Source organism: Megalobrama amblycephala, linkage group LG1, assembly GCF_018812025.1.
Source record: "Megalobrama amblycephala isolate DHTTF-2021 linkage group LG1, ASM1881202v1, whole genome shotgun sequence".
NCBI classification, from domain to species: domain Eukaryota; kingdom Metazoa; phylum Chordata; class Actinopteri; order Cypriniformes; family Xenocyprididae; genus Megalobrama; species Megalobrama amblycephala.
This window is the reverse complement of record NC_063044.1, coordinates 35,388,271-35,409,179: the sequence shown is the minus strand read 5'-3', so window position 1 is coordinate 35,409,179 and position 20,909 is coordinate 35,388,271. Positions and strand designations below refer to the sequence as shown.

At 35.5% G+C, this 20,909-nt stretch overlaps 2 protein-coding genes and 1 long non-coding RNA gene across 4 annotated transcripts in view; 2 read left to right on the top strand and 1 right to left on the bottom strand.

Moving 5' to 3' along the window:
- Positions 1-20,909, bottom strand: part of LOC125245430 — a 1,350,402-nt gene that overhangs the window by 1,046,554 nt on the left and 282,939 nt on the right. The window contains 1 exon segment of the mRNA XM_048156021.1: positions 12,657-12,664. Coding sequence (XP_048011978.1) covers positions 12,657-12,664 — 8 coding nt within the window.
- On the top strand, positions 1,166-2,185 carry LOC125246039. Its single transcript, XR_007179684.1, has 5 exons — positions 1,166-1,331; positions 1,451-1,541; positions 1,622-1,876; positions 1,971-2,018; positions 2,135-2,185. It is a non-coding gene; the product is annotated as an uncharacterized LOC125246039 (long non-coding RNA).
- LOC125245826 (single-pass membrane and coiled-coil domain-containing protein 3-like) lies at positions 7,001-11,456 on the top strand. 2 transcript variants are annotated; one of them, XM_048156618.1, is made up of 2 exons: positions 7,001-7,300; positions 9,943-11,456. In XM_048156618.1, the coding sequence occupies exon 2, from the start codon at positions 9,954-9,956 to the stop codon at positions 10,620-10,622; it is 669 nt and encodes a 222-aa protein (XP_048012575.1). In that variant the 5' UTR covers positions 7,001-7,300; positions 9,943-9,953; the 3' UTR covers positions 10,623-11,456. The 2 variants fall into 2 exon arrangements, with proteins under 2 accessions (XP_048012575.1, XP_048012568.1); XM_048156611.1 differs by lacking the exon at positions 9,943-11,456 and adding an exon at positions 8,558-9,548 and having other exon boundaries at positions 7,105-7,300.

The window sequence follows — 20,909 nt, the reverse complement described above, 5'->3', positions numbered from 1 at the left end:
TGACTACATGCACCTTGTATGTTTGGGGGTTACACGTAAACTCATCTCTCTATGGCAGAAAGGGCCACTGAAGACTCGTTTAGGTCCAGCGTTTGTCAGAAATGTCTCTTCACAACTGATAGAGCTACGACCTCATGCGCCATCAGAAATGATCAGAAAAACCGAGATCTGTAATCGAGTCAGACCGCTGGAAGGCTACTGAATTTCGTACATTCCTCTTGTACACTGCACCAGTCTGTTTGAAAGGAAATATTCCAAAGACGATGTATGAAAACTTCATGCTGCTTTCAGTTGCTATGACCATCTTTCTAAGTCCATCCTTTTGTGCAGACTACGCAGACTATGCTGGAAACCTCCTGGTTTTGTTTGTGGAGCACTGCAGCAGACTGTATGGAAAAGAAACCATGACTTACAACATGCATTGCTTGACTATTTTTATTTATGATGTACAAGCATTTGGGGTACTTGACAACATGTCTTGTTTTCCCTTTGAGAATTCCCTTGGCCAAATTAAACGAATGATGAGAAAACCAAACAAACCTTTAGCACAAGTCATACGAAGACTGTCAGAAAAAGAGACCATGTGAACAATGCAGTCAGATGCAGAGAAGACACTACAAAGACCACATGACAACGGCGCAGTCCCAAATGGTCTAAATGTGAAAGAGCAGTATGCAAAAATGCAGTTCGCTCACTTCTCTGTGCAGGTTTGCACTGGGAATAACTGTGTCCAGCTGAAAAACACAGATGTTGTTGTTGTGCAAAACCTGGTGGTCGAGGAACACGGAGAAACCTTAATCGTGTACAAAAGATTTAGGAACAAGACAGATCTTTTTGTCTATCCCCTACCATCATCACAGCTAGACATTTTCTTGCTCTCTGGATTGAAGGATGAACTCCTTTTTACCCAAGCCACAAATGTGCTACGGAAGTTTGTGTTACTTCCATGCAAAGAGGACTTTGCTGGCATGCCATTACTCCATTTGTAGGATGTGAGGCACCTGTAAAATAAATAAAAAAATAAGAGTTTAACAATTTCTGTAAAAAGGTTTGTATGTTATAAGATACGTTGAAATTGAGTTTGTGAAATATTTTGTGAAAACTGAGTGACCCTTTTCACCTTTTTGTTTACAGTTCAGTGTTTGCTGTAGTCAAATTTCCAAATGAAGAGGACAGTTTAGCTTTGATCTCTGAAGCCTGGTGCACCAAGGAGGGATGCTACTGGCCTCCATATAAGAGCCATGAGAGAATCAAGAAGGCAGTGATGCTGCATGAAAAACCAAACAGCGACGCATGGGAGATACACCCATTTGATTTACTAAAAACGAAAAGTGAGGGTTTTAAATGAATATTTAAAATACTAGATGTATAATTTGTGAACATAAATCAATTAATTGTTATTGTTACTTGTTAAATAAATTAACAAAAACTTTTTTTGTGACATTTTCAGATACATATGACAAGGCCCATGAATGCCTGATTCGGGCCGAAAAGGGCTCCAACATTGAAACAGAGCCAGAGTCGCATCAGAGGAAGAGAAAGTAAGATTTACTGTTTGAGATAAATGGAACCTAAACCATACACTAGCCTCTAATTACTCCATGCTTGCTATCATTCCCAGGCGAAATCCTAAATTTGACCAGACAGATTCTGAGGAGTCTGATGATGGAGACTATATTCAGCTCCCACCACCACCAAAGCCCCCCAAATTTGCCCCCAAAAGGATCGTTTGTAAAGCTAAAAAATGTATGTGCAAAGTTTACCTGTAATTTTCATGAACTGTACACATTTACATTTTGATAATTATCATTTGCACAATTTGCAGTAGCATCCCCAAGAGTCAGCTCCCATCCCTCTGTATCACTCTCTGCTGGGGGTAAGTGCCCCTTGTTTAAAGAATTGAATATAATAAAGTCTAGCTACCACAACATTTAAGCTAAAGAATTGTAATATTGTATTTTTAAAAACAGGAGCAGGATGTAAAGCAGCCTACAGCTCCAATAAGGCAACAATACAAAGTGAGTTAGCATCTATCTTTCTATACAGTGAAGCACTGCAATGTGGCAGTCCTTTCAATGTTTGTAAGAATGTCTGATGTATGAGACAAATAACTGCTTAACTTTGATCTGAACAGACACCCAGCCCTCTTCTTCATCACAGAAGCGCCCTGTTTACCGGCTAGAAGGTACATAAAGCTTGTCCTTGTCATGATGTCTTAAATGTAAGAGAAAACACACACATCACATCTTTCAGGCATCTATATTACTGTAATTATTGCTTGTATATAACTATTATTAGCACAAACAATTTAATTAACATTGTTTTAAATCAAGAATCCAGCTACTTATTTATGTTATTTTTTGATGTGTAATCCTCCTTTAAGAAAATGTCTTAGCATTACATCACTTGCTCACCAATGGTTGTCATAATGAGAAAAATTCCATCCCCAAAATTTACCAACATATTTGTTTAGATCTGTTTTGAACTAATTTAACTGGTAAAAGATGCCTGATCTGTGCATATTTCTCTCCTGATTCAGACAATATTATTTTTTCACTGGTTTGAAGTTTTAAAAAAAGTCTTAATCAGTTAGAAGGTCGTTGTTGACCATTGCATTGTGTTTCATGCAGAATCAGAATCATCAAGACCATCTTCCCTAAATTTTCTGGCTGCAAATCAAGGTAATTTAAAGTTTTTAAATGTATCACTGCATTTATCGATATTGTATTTATCAGCAACAATTTAAATAAATTAATTCATATCACAATAGTATAAATGCAGTGAACTGTTCTGCACAGTTGTTTTTGTATTTAATAGGACTGGGCAATATAAAAATTATATTGTAATTATTTTGTCATATTGCTATTTGAACTGCAATATTACTGACATGAAAACACCAAATTAAATGAATAGTTCACCCCACAATATAAATTTGCTCTTAATGTACTCACCCTCAGGCCATCAAAGATGTTGTCTTTCTTTCTTTCTTTCTTCAGTAGAAAATGCAAGTCAACGGGTGGTATCCGTTTAGAGTCCAAATAAATAAAATGAACAAATTTAGAACACAAAACGAATCCCAGTGGATACCATAAACTGAGGTATTGTGAAGTAATTGATAATGTAATTATGTAGGATAATGTTGCTATAACGTACTGACGGTAACAAGGTTAAGGTTATTCTCTCAATTTGTGCCGTTTAAAAAAGAAACAATCTGAAATATAGAGTAGGCCCCTTTTTTTTACATTCAAATTGCTTAAAACCGGTGCCCTTTTGTGCTTGATTTAAAAATAGAGACCTCTATATGGTCTAAAACGTTACAGGCGCTGTTCCTTTAAAATTGCAATAGGCTATCTGGAGATAACAAGTCTCTGGGACAGCAGGCAAGCCATTAAAGTAAGCCTAATAAATATGCGAAATATGTTTGACTTAAATAATCTAAAGTTTAACAAAACAAAAGAAAAAAACTGTGGGACAAGTCTGTGCTGCTGAGTTTATTTTTGTTGTGAAGAGCGGCTATACACAAGTCAGGAAACCGAGATGAGAAAACGCATCCTGTAGTTTCATTTCTGTTTTCATTGTGAGCGCAAACAAATAAAAGTAAACACTTTGTGGCTGTATCTGTGTGATCAAAAATAATGGAATAGGCTATTAATTAATATGAATTAATTAAATAAATAATATATTATATAATATATAAATTAATATTATTAATAACACTGTTCGATCACATCATATTTTAGTCATTGCAAACTTGATTTTGTAGCCTGATTAACATATAAACAAGTAATCTAATGGCCTAATTAACTGGAAGGGAAAAAACAAGGACTAAAAAAACAACCTATATGAATGAATTTATAAACAAAATAATTGTATCCGTTAACTCATTCTATTTAATGTTGCAATTCGCTTTGTATAGTGCATTTATGCATTTATTTGTATAGTGTTTGCTCATCTGCAATACGTCTATAGGACGTTTCCTGTCAGATGTCAAATAGACGTTTAGAAGATGTCTTTAAGATGTTTATGATTTAGAATGTATGTAAAACTGACATATTAAAGACGTCTATAAGATGTTTGTAAACATCAGATGATTTCCAGATGAAGTGATCTTTAACAGACATCTTGCAGACGTACGTGTGGCTACTTTACATGGACAGTGATTAAAGTCTGTGTTTGTTTTAAAGGTGTATTGTCATGCATTTTGCATTTAGATTGCCCTGCATCTGCACATTCAGCATCTTTTATTTCCCCAAACACGGTTGACATGCACCAAAAAAAAAGTATTGCCAAATGTTTATAGCCCCTTTCTAAATGAAATTTAGGAAGTAACACTCACTACTATTTCAACATACAAGATTCCAGCGAATGTTAAGATTTGTTCAGCTGAAAAAAGGAAAAAACTCCCACTGCTGTTTCAACATACAAGGTTCTATAAACTTTGTCATGTTTTGTTGAATGTCATCAAAGTAACAGATGTCATAGGTCAATTGGAAGAATTGTTTTAATTATTGTAGATTTTTGAAATTAATTATTGTAGATTATTGTAGGTTAAGTTCAGTTCAGTGTTCGCTCCAGACCCGGAACTGTTGATCTTTTTTATTATTATTGTTATGAGCTGAAGTTCACTTTCATTTGCATCCTTTTGTGCAGACAGGATACAAGATGTAATGTTATGTTTATGTCGTGTATCTAAGATATTAATCACATAGTATGTGTCACAGAACGGACTTTATTCCTAATTTGTTTGCTCATTGTTCTCAATGTTCTGTGCTGCGTATTTTTGAATTAAAGACTGGTTTCCTTTGGATTATTCTTGTTGTGCACTTATTTACAACCACATTACTTGAACCGCTAGCTCTGTGAGGCTCTTCAGCCCTGCTTTGGGGTTCCCCTCCACCAGTTTACCGTGAGTCCCCGGCTGCACCTTGGACCCCCAGGCCCATGTCTCCACTTTGGCCTGTCAGCCCATCGGCTCCACCCCAGCTCTGCATTTCCTTGTCTCCACTGTGGCCCATCTGCCCTGGGACTCCTCCGGATCAGCCTCAGTCAGTTGTCGCTCTGCTTCTTGAGCACTCTGTTATCAGATGTAGCAGCTGTGGTTGTAGTTATTGCCGTGCAATAACAGTGATTGCCTGACTGAAGAATTAGAATTGTATTGCAGGAAGTTGTGTAGAAATATAAATGAACAATGCATGGTTCTGCTCTGTGCAAAATTGTGAAAGGACTGCCAATCGCACATCAGCTGCTGCAGTGTGTCAGTGCTATAAAATATTTGAGTAAATGTAATTGGTTCCTGTACTTAAGTATCTTTTTGGCTACTCTGTAGTGTTTTGAGTATCAAAGATATTAGCAACTTTTACTCTCTTCTCTACTACATTTCTGAATGTACTTTTTACTCCAATAATAAAGGGGTGTCAAACTCATTTTAGGTTGAGGGCCGGATGGGAAAAAATGTAACCATGCGCGGGACGATTTTTTTTAATCCTTAGTGAGCCGACAGTTACATTAATATTAACCATACAAACTACACATTAATTTTGCAAGCAAAAAAAAAAACACACTGCGCTTTGAAAACTGCATTTGTTTTTACTGCGAAAAGACTTTATTTGATTTTTTAAATAACGTTTTATTTAATTTTTTTTTTTTTAAATGGCCAATTCCAATTTTTGAATGTGAATGCATTAGCAGGTAGTTGCTGAATCGCAGGTGTTTGATTTAGGGGATGACTGCAGCTGTTGATGAGGCTGAAATAAGCAAATCCAGTGCAAGCAGACTTTGAATATTTCATTTTACTTTAGCAGCATATTACTAGAATATTGGCTGTATATTAGTTCTTATAGAGCACATATTAATGTCTTATTCTGCATGACCTTATTCTACATTCTTAATCCTACCCAATACCTAAATTTAACAACTATCTTACTGACTATTCATAAGCAGTAAATTAGGAGTTTATTGAGGGAAAAGTTGTAGTTAATAGTGAATATGTGTTCCCTATTCTAAAGTGTTATCAGTTTATTTTATTTATCCGCTATATTGACGAGACCTTTTCGAAGGATATTAGTTTACTTAGGACTTTTTCAGCACTTGAACTTAACTGAGACTTGATTGTCTATAGACATTTAAGAGACTACTGTGTAGACCATGATTTATTGCAATTTTGAAGTGTTCAGTTTTTTATTTTGATATAAACGACGCAAGTAGGCTGGTTAAGTAGTACTACTGTATTATTCACAATATTTCAAATCAAATATAATTTTGCAATCAATGTCATGTCTGAGCAGGTGCATGTATATTTATCAAAGAATCGTGAAAAAGTAGTTTCCTCAAAAATCTGAAGCAGCACGACTGTTTTTAACGTTGAGACTGGAGTAATGATGCTGAAAATTCAGCTTTGATCTCAGAAATACATTATATATTAAAACATTCAAATATATGTATTAAATTGAAATATTTCACAATATTACTGTGTTTACTGTATTTTTAATAAATAAATGCAGCCTTGGTTAGCATAAAAAAAATCAATTTTTGATTGAACTGTCCTTGTAATTTATTAAGTGTGTTCATTTGCATTGTTCAATATTACTTTGTCCTCCTCCATGCTTTTTATAGTAGACTCTGGAATTTTCATTTCCTTCACAAATAAAGATAAAGTCCTCCATTCCGCAATAATATTTTAATGGAAATAAACCGTAAACTGAGGCTGGCAGGCCAGTATTATTCTAGACCTTGTAAGCCAGCCACGGCATTCTGTCAGCTAACCCGGAAAATGGAAAAGTTTGATCTTTATGCTTCATATGTGCTGTGTATGACAAAGCAAGCTCTTAACACACTTAGTTCTGGTACATTGATATTCAACTACTGGATATCATATTACTTATAGAGTGTGATATAGGGACTGGTGTGTGCTGCAAGACTCAGATCTCACACATGTTTGGGGTCCTGTCAGGTGTCTGGCGAGAAAATTAGGATTGTGAGATGTTAACTCAGAAATCTAAGGGAAAAAAACGCTGAATTGCGAAATCAAAATTCTAAGATATGAACTTGTAATTCTGAGGAAGAAAGTCTGAATTGCTTAATGTTAATTCACAATTCTCTCTCTGTGGCAGAGACATGCAGCCCACTGAATGACAGTTCTGTACGTCATGTCAAAAGTAACAATAAAAATGCCACGGTGGACTATAAAAGCTTTGCAACCTTCTGTCCAGTGATCACTTCAGCTGAAGGAGTCAACATCCATCACTCATCCAGCACTGACTACAGCTCTTGAGAATAAAAGACAGTCTTGAGAAGAAAACAGGTAAGCAAGAACAATCCCCAAATGTATTTTACTGTATATATCAAATACGTTGATCTAAGTTAAAGCTGGGAATCAGGCCAGGCAGTACGGCAACACCCAGGAGAACCGACAGATGGGACAGACCACTTGGCTAAAACAGATATTTGAACACATTCAATTCTATGAGACCCTAATAGAGCAACTGAATATAAACGATATGATGGTTTAATGATTGTGCCAGCGTTCAGTGCTGTACAATGTTTAGATTTCTGAATCAAAACTGGACTGGGAACTGATATTTATTTTACTGCCGTCAGTCTTATGAACTGATTTCATCACTTACGATTCATTGGCTGTATCACCGTGACATTGTGCTGTGAAACGTGCTAACCTGCAATAGTTTCCTTTCAGAGCTATTTATACCAGAATTAACCCATAAAAAACAGTTTTGCTGGTATAAATTAATGTATGTGGATTGAGTGATGTTAGATGATACTGGTTGACTTGAATAAAACCAGTTTTAACCGCATCACTTTTCAGTTACGATTTAGCTTTTCAGAGAAGATCAAATACTCTTCCCAAATTAGCAGACACACTAAATAAAGCTTCCATCTCTCTCCCTAACTATTATAGTAATATTACTATACTGTATTACTACTATATTGTATTTGGCTGGAAGAACAAGAGAAGACATAAACGTTTTGGCCTTGAGATGTATAAAGAAATAAATTTGTGAACCCCCAGGTCCCCTGACCCAAACTTGCATACGACATCTAAAAGTGTCATTCATACTTTTTTTTTTTTTTTTTTTTTTTTTTTAATCTTTTCATGCTGTACTGACGGTTGGGTTTAGGAGTGGGAGTAAAACTTCATGATGAATCAAGCTGTACGAATTCACAGAAAAATATTCACACAAAAGTGAGGTCTGTGCCTCAGTCATTGTCTCTTCATTTGTGAAAAATATGTCAGGCATGCTGCAAAGTGCTGTTAAGTCAAAACACTGTTTTGAGCTACTTTCCTTAAAATACTGAAGATTTTCACTGGCTGTCCTGAAATGTCAGTGGTTTTTCCGAGTAATGTGACTGCTTATACATTAGGCAGACTGTCGATATACCTATATTTGTAAAATAGCCAAACAATGTCCGCGCTCACCTTCTGCAGTGACTCTTGCATTTCCTTGTGCAGTGTATATGGAATCTTATTGATCAATATTTATCATAGTCGCTCACATCAGTGTTAGTGAAATTCCTAAATAATTGTTTCTCTCTTTATTTCAAGACACTAATATAAAGAAAATGTCTTGGAGTGATCTCTTCTACCCTGGAAATCCCGAAAGACGGGAGCAGCTTATCCGCAAAAGTCAAGAGGTTCATGAATTGATGAAAAACAACTTCCGAGCCACCAACCAACTCAGTGAAGCTCTGAACAAGCACTTAGGCTTGTCCTTCAGTCCGATCGCCCTGAACGAGAGCGCTACTGTGAAGGAGAACTGTGATGTCATCATTCAACGTATACGTGAAATCCAGGCAGAAGTGCTGAAGATTGATGAAAAGCTGAAGGAGAAGCTGGAACCGGCTCTGTATGAGAAACTGAAGAACATGTCTCTGTCCGTCCCTGACTTTCAACTAGTTTCATCAGCTGTTCATGCAGTTTGTGGTGTTGCAGCCATTGCTTCTACTGCTGCTGTTGTTACTGAACTAATTGTTTGGCTAATCAACAACATAAATATCCTAACAGACATGAGTGAAACATTTCATCAAATTGGTATAGCGGTCATTGCCACTGTTACACTTGGGGTGTTTTTTGCAGGAATTGACATGATTGCTCAGGCCTTTATAGGGAGCATTGAGCGTGATGAACTCGAGAAGGCCCTGGAAGAGTATGACAAGGCTTTGGAAGAATTCAGGCCAGCGTCTGAAAAATATCAGGATAACATAATCTATGTCAGGATAAGACTTGAGATGATGAGTCAGTAAGAATGTTTTTTGTTGTTGTTGTTTTCCAGGTACAAAATGAGAGATTAAACAATGATGTTGAAAAGCAGAGAAAACATTCCTGTGTTTACTAGTTGACTTGTATGTTAAAACAGGCATGTATACCATAAGTATACCATATGTATTCTTTCACCATTTCACCTGTGAATCTGAATATATACATTTTATGTACTCAGATAAAATCATGTTTTCGGTATTTGTTACATCATGCATTTCTACATAAAGTCTGCTAGTCTTTCCCAGTTCACTGAAATAAATGGTTTAACAAATCTTTACCAATGACTCTTGATTTTTATTCTATAAAAATGAAACCACATTTTTAAGACGGTAACACTTTATTTTAGGGTCTTTTAACTAGTTGCTTATTAGCAGCATATTACTTGACTATACTGGCTGTATATTAGTACTTATAAAGCACATATTAATGCCTTATTCTGCATGACCTTATTCTACATTCTTAACCCTACCCAATACCTAAACTTAACAACTACCTTACTAACTATTCATAAGCAGTAAATTAGGAGTTTATTGAGGGAAAAGTCATAGTTAATAGTGAATATGTGTTCCCTATACTAAAGTGTTACCTTTAAGACATGCTTTTGACCAGATCAAAATGTAGTGGAAATGTTTTTTTGTTTTTAAAACAAGTGCTCTCTTCTTGACCAACAGAAAGCACCAGAATGCTATCTGCATTCTTTGGCAAGAAAGACGAGCTCAAGAAAGAAGAGCTGATAAGGTCCACGCAGACCCTCCACCACTATGTGCGCAAATACTTCAGCATCACCAACAGACTGTTAGAGATACTCAGCACTCACCTGAATCAAAGCCCTTCCCCTGCTGTCTCAGAAAATGAAAGTGAAAGCATTGAGGAAAACTGCGGCAGGGTGAGAAATGTTATGGGCCTGATCCTGGATGTTTCTGAGAAGGAGAACAAACATGTCCGTAAGAGCATCGCACCTGCTCTTTATGAACGGATTGCCTTCTCTGGAGCGTCACTGAAGGACAAGGCTGAGCTGATAAAGGATCTGCATCGGAAGACCATGGGACTCTTGGGGAACGTCTGCGGTCCTGTAGTCGCTGTTCGACTGGCAAACAGTGATCTGGGGAGTGCCATGCCTCCAGTGGAACACAATGGATTTCAGCCTGTTCTGTTGTTTGCTCTGGGAGATCTAGTGCAGAGCAGCGCAAGAATCACTCAACTTCTGTGTGGATCAGGAGAAAAGAGCCTGGATGAAGCCGTTGAGTTAGTGGAAGAAGCCCTGTCTGTGCTGAAGCCGCCCTGTGACTCCTACAATGACATTTTGAGTGAAGTGGAAGCCTATGTCACCATCATATCTGAGAACATTTAGAGCAGAATCATAGCAATATTAATATCTTTATTAAGTAGAAGAAGCCAAGATTCAGCCATTGTCATGTTGTTTTTTTCTTTTGAATGAATTTAATTGTTCAATTAAAGGGAATAGTGCAACTGTAAATGTCTAAATTGTGTGTGAAGTCATTAATACCATGATTTAACTTTTGGAGTACGTTCACACCTGCGGTGATTTGCGTGCGGTGCTCTTGTCATTGGTTGAGTTGATTAACTGAATGTTCTCCACTTGTGCTAATTAGGTTAATTATCTGAACCTGCTCCTCCCGAACTTTGTTAAAAAAACATCATACTGTATATGCACCTCATGGCAGCCCATGTCTATGGCAAGATCTGCTTGGGAGAATACTTGCATAGGCAGAGAAGACAAAGAATATGCCCCCATTTCTCGTACTCAAATACAGGCAAACATAGGTAACATACACAAGCTTCATCCGTTTCTTTGGAGCTGCAGAACTACATATGTTTTGGCAGTAGATTTGCTGGGGCATCATCATCTCCTTTGCCTCCTGCTTGATGGAGGATATTCTTCTATCTTGTTGTCACCTGCTTAGTGGTAGTTCATATGTTATATTGTACAGCAGCAATGTGTATTACATATTCACAACAGCATGGTTATGAATGTCTTGGCAGTTGTAAGTGTGATACTTGCTCTGCAGAAGTAGTGTTGCAGATCTATTAAAATAAGAATGAACATACCAATATTGTCATACCCATTACCATGCCAAACACTCTGAGAGTTGTCAAGACAGAAATATGAAAATGATGTAGGCTATATACAGTGTCCTCCTATAATATTGGCACCCTTGGTAAATGTTTTTCATTCAAAAAATTCACAAAAATCTATCCTTTCATTGAAGTAAAACAATTGAAAGTGGGGGGAAATCTCATTTTGAAATAAACATTTGTTAACACTTTATATTAGGGTTCCCTTTGTAAAGAGTTTATAAAGGTGTTTTAATGAGTAATAAGTCATTTATAAATGCATTATAAATCATTAATAATGCAGTTATAACTGCATGAATAAAAAGGGCGACTTTAATGCAATACCTGCCAAATAGTGAGCCGTTTTTAACTCACATGTTATAAATGCTTAATAAATGTATTTATTAACACTTATTTAACTCAAAACCAGATTTCTGGTTCATTTCATGATGAAGCAAACATTGACTATCATAATTAGACTGAAGGTTTCTTATTAACATCTCATGACTGCCATGCTGCTTACCAGAAGTGTCTGTCTTACCCAAGATACTCTCCAAAAAGGTCATGATGCCTATCCACAGCAGAGTATAAAAACTGATTTCAATTAAGGTGAAATTTTACTTTTTTTTTTTTAATCAATATATTTATGATCTACACAACCTTTTCACTTTCACATGTTATTAATGTTTATCAGTATATTAGGATACAACCCAGTCTCACGGCAGTTCGTGACATAGTCACGAAATTTAATCTAATGATTTGTGTTCGTGGACATGAATTTCCCTTTTTTTTCGTGTCACTCAGCACGACTTTTGATCTAATGTATTTCAATAGGAGGCATCTTTCGTGTCTGCATCACGTTTTTCTTTCTGCCTCTCGGAAGCATTGTTTTTTCTCATTTGTTATTCATTTTTAAACTTTAACCACTACATTACTCAACATTTAACCAGGAGATTTTATCCTTGTTTTTATTGCTTTATATTCTGTAGGCTACTAACCACTGTGCTATGGTTTCTTTTCTGAGAAATGCCGTTTTTCCATCTATTTGGTGTGTCAAATCGAACAGTAAACTAATACTACAGTACCCATGAGCCTACTATGTTAAAGTAGATAAAGCTACCTGATGACCCACCGCCGATTCTCTTTTAATGATATCCTCATCTTTCTTTCAACACATAAACACGAAAGTGTCATGACCATCAGTTTGATTTGATTCTCCTTCTATTGTGAGAACGGGGGATTAGTTGTTGTTATTAATTAAACTAAAATAAAATAAAAAATAAATTTAATTAGTGGACGCCCACATTACCTGTGAGCCTCAGCATCCGTTGCTACGGAGACGGAGACAGTCCGCTTCGCGATTGGGTGATTTCTGCAGGCCGCAAATTGCGCTCGAACCACTTTCCAGGTAAGCCACGAGACTTGACAGTACTTAATATGAATGTAGTATATAATTTAACAGCGGGAAAGACAGCTACATTTATAAAGTGTTGGCATGTGTCTCGACAGTTACAAATAAAGCCTCAATAAGCTCATGGAGTGAACTTGTCAATCATTATTTTGATGGATGACGCAGAGAAAACTCTGACCAATAAGAGGACAGTTGTTCTCACATGTGACTTGCCTGAACGGATTTTGGTACGCTTTGAAATGTTGCCATGTGAAAGTGAACCGAACCAAGAAGAAAATGCAACATTGTAACAAATTTAGTCCCTGTTTCGGAACAAAACAAGCGATCCATATGTGTGAAAACACCCTGACTCCTTCTGCTGACAAGCTTTATGGAGATGATGATTTCATGCACTGCCAAAGGTACCAAAAGCTGGTTCAATGACCATGGTGTTACTCCGCTTGATTGGCCAGCAGACTCGCCTGACCTGAACCCCATAGAGAATCTATGAGAGGAAGATGAGAGACACCAGACCCAACAATGCAGAAGAGCTGAAGGCCACTATCAGAGCAACCTGGGCTCTCATAACACCTGAGCAGTGCCACAGACTGATCGACTCCATGCCACGCCACATTGCTGCAGTAATTCAGGCAAAAGGAGCCCCAACTAAGTATGGAGTGTATAGAAATGAACATACTTTTCAGAGGCCTGACATTTCTGTTTAAACTATTCTTTTTCTATTGATCTTATGAAGTATTCTAATTTATTGAGACAGTGAATTGGTGGGTTTTTGTTATATGTGAGCCAAAATCGTCACAATTAAAAGAACCAAAAATTTTAAAGTACTTCAGTCTATGTGCATTGAATTTATTTAATACACAAGTTCTACAATTTGAGTTGAATTACCGAAATAAATGAATTTTTCCACGACATTCTAATTTATTGAGATGCACCTGTATGTTTGTTTTTTATATGTTTAAAAATTGTTTTGCATTTAACTTCTAGACATTCTCTGTTCTAGTTATTAAGCAATTAATACATTTCTGAACTAATTACATTTGTGCAACATCTATGGATGTATTTCCAGTGGAATTTGTATCTAAGACATGTCTCAGAAAGGCTGGTATTAATCTGTATCTATAATCTGTTAATGTTGTGTTCCATAATACCGTGACCTTTCATCTACAGTATATTAACTTAAATAATTTATTTAATTAAGAAATGTATGTTTTTGTTCAAACTATGAATGGATCAGTTTCCCAAAATATTTAGCTCTGTTGCAATGTTAACTTCACATTAAATGTAGGCTAATGTATAGGTACTTTATTGCAAAAGAAAATAAACATCTGGAATTTATTATTTGCTTACGGACTACAGTGAGAGTACAAGCGGAGTAGAAGATCACTCTCAGTAAACAAACAGTAAATAATCAAAGTGAAGAAGTGTAAATTCATATTATAAAATATGTGTACAGTATTACAGTACACAATGCAGTATGAATATAACATACAATCTAACTATATCACATGTAAAGTTCAGGTGTGTATTTCCATTGCTTTTGACCATGTTAACTGCAGTTGCACTTATGGGTCAGTTTTGGTTTAGATGTTAAGAATCCTAAATTATGAATTGCATGCTTTGATGACAAAACCTACTTTAGTGTGTTTTTGCAAGTGTGGATCATGGCAGGTTGAAACATGGCATGGAGAGAAAGGTCTTTATAAATGGTCTGGAAAGCTGTCTGTTAAGGTTAAGGGTTAGTTTCTGTTGTAGCATTCACCTTTCAGCACGCCAACTTTCAGTATGCCCATTACCTGCAGCTATCCCTGTCTCTGTTTTTGTGCTTGAGGTGTTTCTGTACCACAGTAATGTCACATGAGGACGGTGGCTTTCAGTGGTGCTTTGTTAAAAGTTTTTGTTAAGTTACATTAAATGCTTTAAAAATGTTTTGTAATTGGCTCTTTTTTCTTACCTAATCCACAGGGATGTAAAGAAATGCTGGTGCATTGGTTGTGATGTCCATCCTGGTAAGAATAAGTAAACCTACATGGTAACTTAATTCACCACTGTAATTTTCTCATTTATTAGTTGTTGTTTTGACTTTTTGTCTAGTAGGAGACATGGCCACCCACCTGACAGCCTGAAGATCATGTTCAAATTACTCTCAATGTTAATTACATTATCCTGATACATGATGGTAGTTTATTGTTTGTTTGTTTTTGAGCCACAGTTGCAGTTATAATAGACTAATAAAGGTTTGTGTTTTCACTTCGTCCATAACGTACTTCTTGATCATTGACTCACAGGAACAACAAACAAGCAGTAGTCCATATTCTGGCAGAAAGAACAAACTCTATGGTCGTGTTTTTTGAGCAATGCATTAAAAACATTAGCTCTGGATGGATGCTGGAACAGTACTGCGTCAAAGAGCTGAAAATGATAAAACCCATCAAGATATGCCTTAATAAACAAGAAAATGACAAAATTATTTCATTCCAATACATTCCCTTGCTTTCTTTGCTGCAAAGCTGGCAAAGAATAAGATGTCTGGGATACTCTTAATAGAGCTCAATCTGAAAATGATGAAATTCTCACAGATTTCACAGATGGTGAAATGTTTAAATCAAACAAGCACATGATCTTGGCACTATACAGAGATGGATTGTGGATTAAATGTGCATAATGTTATGTTTGGTCAGGTCTGTGCTAGCTTGAGATCTGTAAAAATGTTTTCTGATACCTTATATGTATCAAATTCAGGGATAAAACTTTTTTTTTTTTTTTTGGTGTCTCTTCACATTTACAAATGTATAATTAATGAATTATTAAAAAAAATTAGATTCCACAAAGGTGTACAGCAAATCTGTATAAAATAGTTATCCCCCTAGAGGGGAATACCACACCCAGCAGGCCCATCTCCTTCAGAACTGTTCTGTAGTACATGTAATGATTTAACACATTAATAAAATGTACATTAATAAAACCTCAACAAATAAATATATATATTCCTAAAACTCACTCCCATCCTTGCTGGGCAGCATATCTCCACCCAGAAAACCGATGACCAAACCGAGTTCTTTTTAAAATTAGCTGCCTAACATCCTCATCCTCATCCGTTCATAAAGCAAATAAAAATTCATCAATACATCACATTCTAAGACGTAGGTTAAATACACTGTACAACAGTTCACTAACATATGAGAAAAATCGACCAAATTATCATATGAAAATAAGTATATATAAACGTGTATCATTTCGCTTCAAAATATCTTTACAAAGTTGTTCTAATTAATAAAAAATTATACTTTACACTTGACAAATTAACGCGGCTTTAACGAGTGTACATTGAATGTACATTCAAAATCAGAGAGGATTGTGGGTAAATAGTGAACGAATGTAGGGAATGCAGAATAAAGGTAAAATATATGAAAAATACAGCATTTTCAAAAAAAAAAACAAAACAAAAAAAAAAACGAAGCATTAAGACATGTTAAACTGTGCCCCAGAAACAAGCCTAGAAAAAAAACACTGAACCACCCATTTAAAACGTCTTAAAAATGCACATATGTACACCAGGGAAATCTAAATTTTCTAGGGGACCATGCCCCCGTACCCCCCAGACAAACAACATTTTCTGACCAGGGTAATTATGAAACCCTGCGTACGGCCCGGCTTATATTCGATCTAATGAAATCTGAGGTAAACGTGTATTATTGTGATCATAAATAAATGGGGCCAAAAGCGATTGAATGTAAAGGTTTGTGTCTCGTTATTCTATTAATAACTACTGATTGATTTTTACTGATTATTAGTGTCATTGTAAATAGTGTTGCAAATATCTAAGCTATCTAATACTTCAAATCTCAAGGTTAAATCAGAAGATTTTTTGTGAAAATGTAACAAAAATATATACAAAAATTATCTTGTAAAATAGTTGGATTTCTGTACACTTCTGTGATTGTAGACAATGCATGACTTTTATTTTGGAGTGACGACATGACGTCATAAGACTGCACCGCACTCCTGCATCTGCTGTGATTCTGCTGAATAAAGGTTTGTTTTAATAATTTAATCTGTTTTAATCGACAGAAACAGTTTTGTATTTTTAATAGTTTACCAGCGATGTTTAATGAGGTTATTTACTATTTAATATAACATTGTGATTCTTTATATAAGTGTAATGAAGGATATTTGTGTGAGTAAAACTCATATCCACTGATGAGAAACAGTAAACCTGCGTCTCATTTCTCTATGTCATAAATCAGTTCATCATGAACTCGAGTTCAGTCTCTGGAGAGTCATGATGGAGAAACTGAACTTTTCAACTCTGAGTCAATTGAGTCAAACACTTTGATAAATGATTCAGTGAATCACGACTCGTGCTGCTCAAACAGTGAACATGAACGAGAACAACAAACACTAACAAACTAACTAATCATGTTTTCATCAAAGTGTAATCATTTAAATATAATCTATAACTCGTTAAATACCAAATGTAGATCATAATTATCTAAATATGAAGTTTATTAATTTGCAGTGTTAGTTTTGAGTGTTTTTTTTTTTAGTCCAACGTTAGGTCATTGAAGACTTTTAACTCTGTTTAATTATTCTCTACTTACAGTTTATTAAAGAGGAGACTGAAGAAATGAAGATTGAGTTTAATAAAGAAGAGACTGAAGATATGAAGATAATTATTAAAGAGGAGACTGAAGATATGAAGATTGAGTTTAATAAAGAGAAGTTTGAAGAAATAAAGATTGAAGAAACATTCAGTGTGAAACATGAAGATATTGAGGAACAAACAGGTTGGTTTTATTCTCACAGCTGAACTCATGAACTTATTAAAAATAATGATCAAATATCATTTGAATCATCTCTCTCTCTCTCTCTCTCTCGACGCACTGGTCACATTTCTGCACAGACACAGTTCAGTAAATTCACATTGTTTTTACACACTTTCATGACAATGTTTGGATTTGTCCTGTATATGTTTCTGTGTACTTCAGTATATATGCAGGGGCCTGTTTCAGAAAGGAGGTTAAGTGAAAACTCTGAGTATGTTAACTCTGAAATGAGGGAAACTCTGGGTTTTCTGTTTCAGAATGGGAGGTATGTCAAACCCGAGAAAGCAGGGTAAGTCAAGCCCGTTTCTGAAAGAGAGGTAACTTATACTCAGAGTCAGTTACCATAGTAACTTACTATGGTAACTGTGATGTTTAAATAGTTCACTCATTCATTGACACTGCAAAAATGAGTATTTTTCATCCTATTTCAAGTAAAAAATATCTAAAAAATCTTAAATCAAGATGGATTTTCTATATAAGAAAATGATATAAGATATTTAGTTTTGTTTCCTGGGGGGATCTAAATTAAGTGCATTTTACTTAAGTAAAATTATCAATATCTGCCAGTGTGGTAATAAAAATAATCTTAATGCAAACGGAAAGTGTCGGAGTGTCTACCCAGGTGAAAAAAAAATTGCAATAAAATACACTTTAGTACACAGTACACTGCCATAATGTACTTAAAGTGCTCTTATTTTAAGTGCTCTGTGCACTTATTTTGTACTTAATATACTAAAAGCTCTTCTTTACTTCTTAAAATAATCTTAAGAATATTTAAGTGTGCTCAACTGTGCTATTTTGAGACACCATGAATTTGAACTAAAATGTGCTTTTAACATAATATCTCTGTATTAAAAAAATGTATTTAGTTACCACTTGTAGTACTTGCACTTGTAGCAGAACCCATCTTTCAAACACTTTTAAAATAGACTTATGATGTATTTCAAATATAAGATTAATATATAATGAATATTCAAAATGTATTTATAATTTATTGCCTACAACATTACAAATTCTGTATATATTTACCATATAATATTCTTATATTTTAAATAATTCATAAGTGAATTTTCTTATGTCTGATGAGTATATTTAAAGTTGTGTGAAAGATGGGTTCAAGTGTACTACAAGTGGTAACTAAATACATTTTTTAAATATAGAGATATTATGTTAAAAGCACATTTTAGTTCAAATTCATGGTGTCTCAAAATAGCACAGTTGAGTACACTTAGATGTTCTTAAGATTATATTAAGAAGTACTAAAGTATAGCTTTTACTATATTAAGTATAAAATAAGTGCACTGAAATAGAGCACTTTAAGTACATTATGGAAGTGTACTGTGTACTAAAATAAAGTGTATTCTACTGCACTTTTTTTCACCTGGGGGAAAATGTACTTATAACTAGTACATTAGTAATATATTTGTACGAAAATCAACGTCATTTAAATTTAGGATTATTATATAAAAGTCTACTAAGACTGAACAAATTTGAAAGCATTGAAAGCACACTTTTAACAAATACACTAATAAAACTCCTCTGTATATTTTTGTGGTAAGTATACTTTATTTCATTGCACTAAAAATCAATTTTAGTAGTAGTGGTATTTAGTATACTTTTCCAAGTGCAGTGAAGTACTACTGAAGTACAGATATACATTGAATTACTGCATTTATAATGTATAACTTTGACACTTTTATTTAGCACCAAAATAAAGAATGTACTACAAATGTACTTGCTTGTATTTAAGTATTTTTTTTTATGCACTCAAGTATACTTTTTTTTCTCCTGGGTATTACTAAGTGCAAATTTACAGTAGCTCCTCCCACCAGAGTCACATCAGGTTAAAACTGTCCCATGTTGTAGTGGCTGCAGTGGTGTAGGCAATAGTGTGTTGTATGCAGAGGATTAACTTGTGATGTGATTGACTGGGTTCGAATCTGCCTTTTGCCGAGCTCACTATTCTCCCTTTTCCCATCATATATCACTTCAAAAAGCATATATTTTTAATAAAAAGAAGAAAATTTTCTAAAAGTGGAAGTAAATTGCCTAACGAGTGTTTAATAATGATAAAAATCATTTACACTCTTATTATCTTATTATTTATTATTTTTTTCTTCTTTTTTTGCATGTGGGATACCATGAAAATAAATATTAGTTCAATAACTTACTATTCTACCAGTTTTCACCTTTGATATTATAACAGTGATAAGAATTAAACTTGCATTGACTCAGAAATCTGCGGATGTCATTTTGTCATGTGCTGTTGCCATGGTGAATCGTAATATCGGAGCTCCATTGATGATGAGTGGTGCACGCGCTTAACTCCGAGTCAACCTACTCAGAGTCGATTGAACTAACTCAATTCAGCTGTTCTGAAACTGAAAACTCAGAGTTCAAGTTTCAACTCAGAGTTGGTTGAACCTCCTTATTGAAACGGGCCCCTGGTCAAGGCGGCTGGTTTAGGTTTTCTTGGCTTCTCCATGTGCTCCTGTTCAGTATCGCAACTGGACTGGTCTAAAATGTAAACAAGCTCTTTGCTGTTGCACACACTATATACACTGTGAATTCTCAAACGTTGTGTTTTTGTGTGTGGGTGCTTAGGTGTACATAAATGTATGAATTATTTGGACTCATAACATTTGGTTATTTGGTGTCCTTTTGGAGTCTGCAAGTGTCCTCTTTTTGAAAAGACCTAAATTTACCTTAAAAAGCTGAAAAATACAGTTTTGTGAGACTCACACTTGAATCTGATGTAGAGACCTGCGCGGGACGGATTTTTTCGTCCCGCTCCCGCAAGATTGTGTCCCACTCCCGCCCGCTCCCGCAAAAATATATATTATTTTCTCCCGCTCCCGCCCGCAAACAATCAAGTTTCGTCCCGCTCCTGCCCACAAAATCCCGCGGGTAAACGTATAAGTATTGTTTAAAAAAAAAAAAATACATTGCATATGTAAACCCTGAAACCCTGGCCAGAGACGGTGTAATAAGGTCTTATGTCGGCACAAACAAAGTCAACACATTTTTCTGTTGTTATATCTTTTAGTGCACTTGACACTTTCGACTGACTTGCCGTAAATGTCAGGGATGTTTGGTCTTTCAAAACGGTGCACACATGACGCTTCAGACCTGAAGTTCCAGACTTGTGCCCGCTGTATGTGAGTATTTTGCTGCATTTGTCACAGCTCGCAAAAGGAAGGTGCTTTCCATTGGTGTCGCTGGTTTTGTAGTTTTGCATGTTCCTTTCTTTAATAACTTAGTAATATCTGTAGGACTAAGCGATTCACCTGAGTCATGCGGTGCAGACATTTTGCCTCTGTGTGGTAGG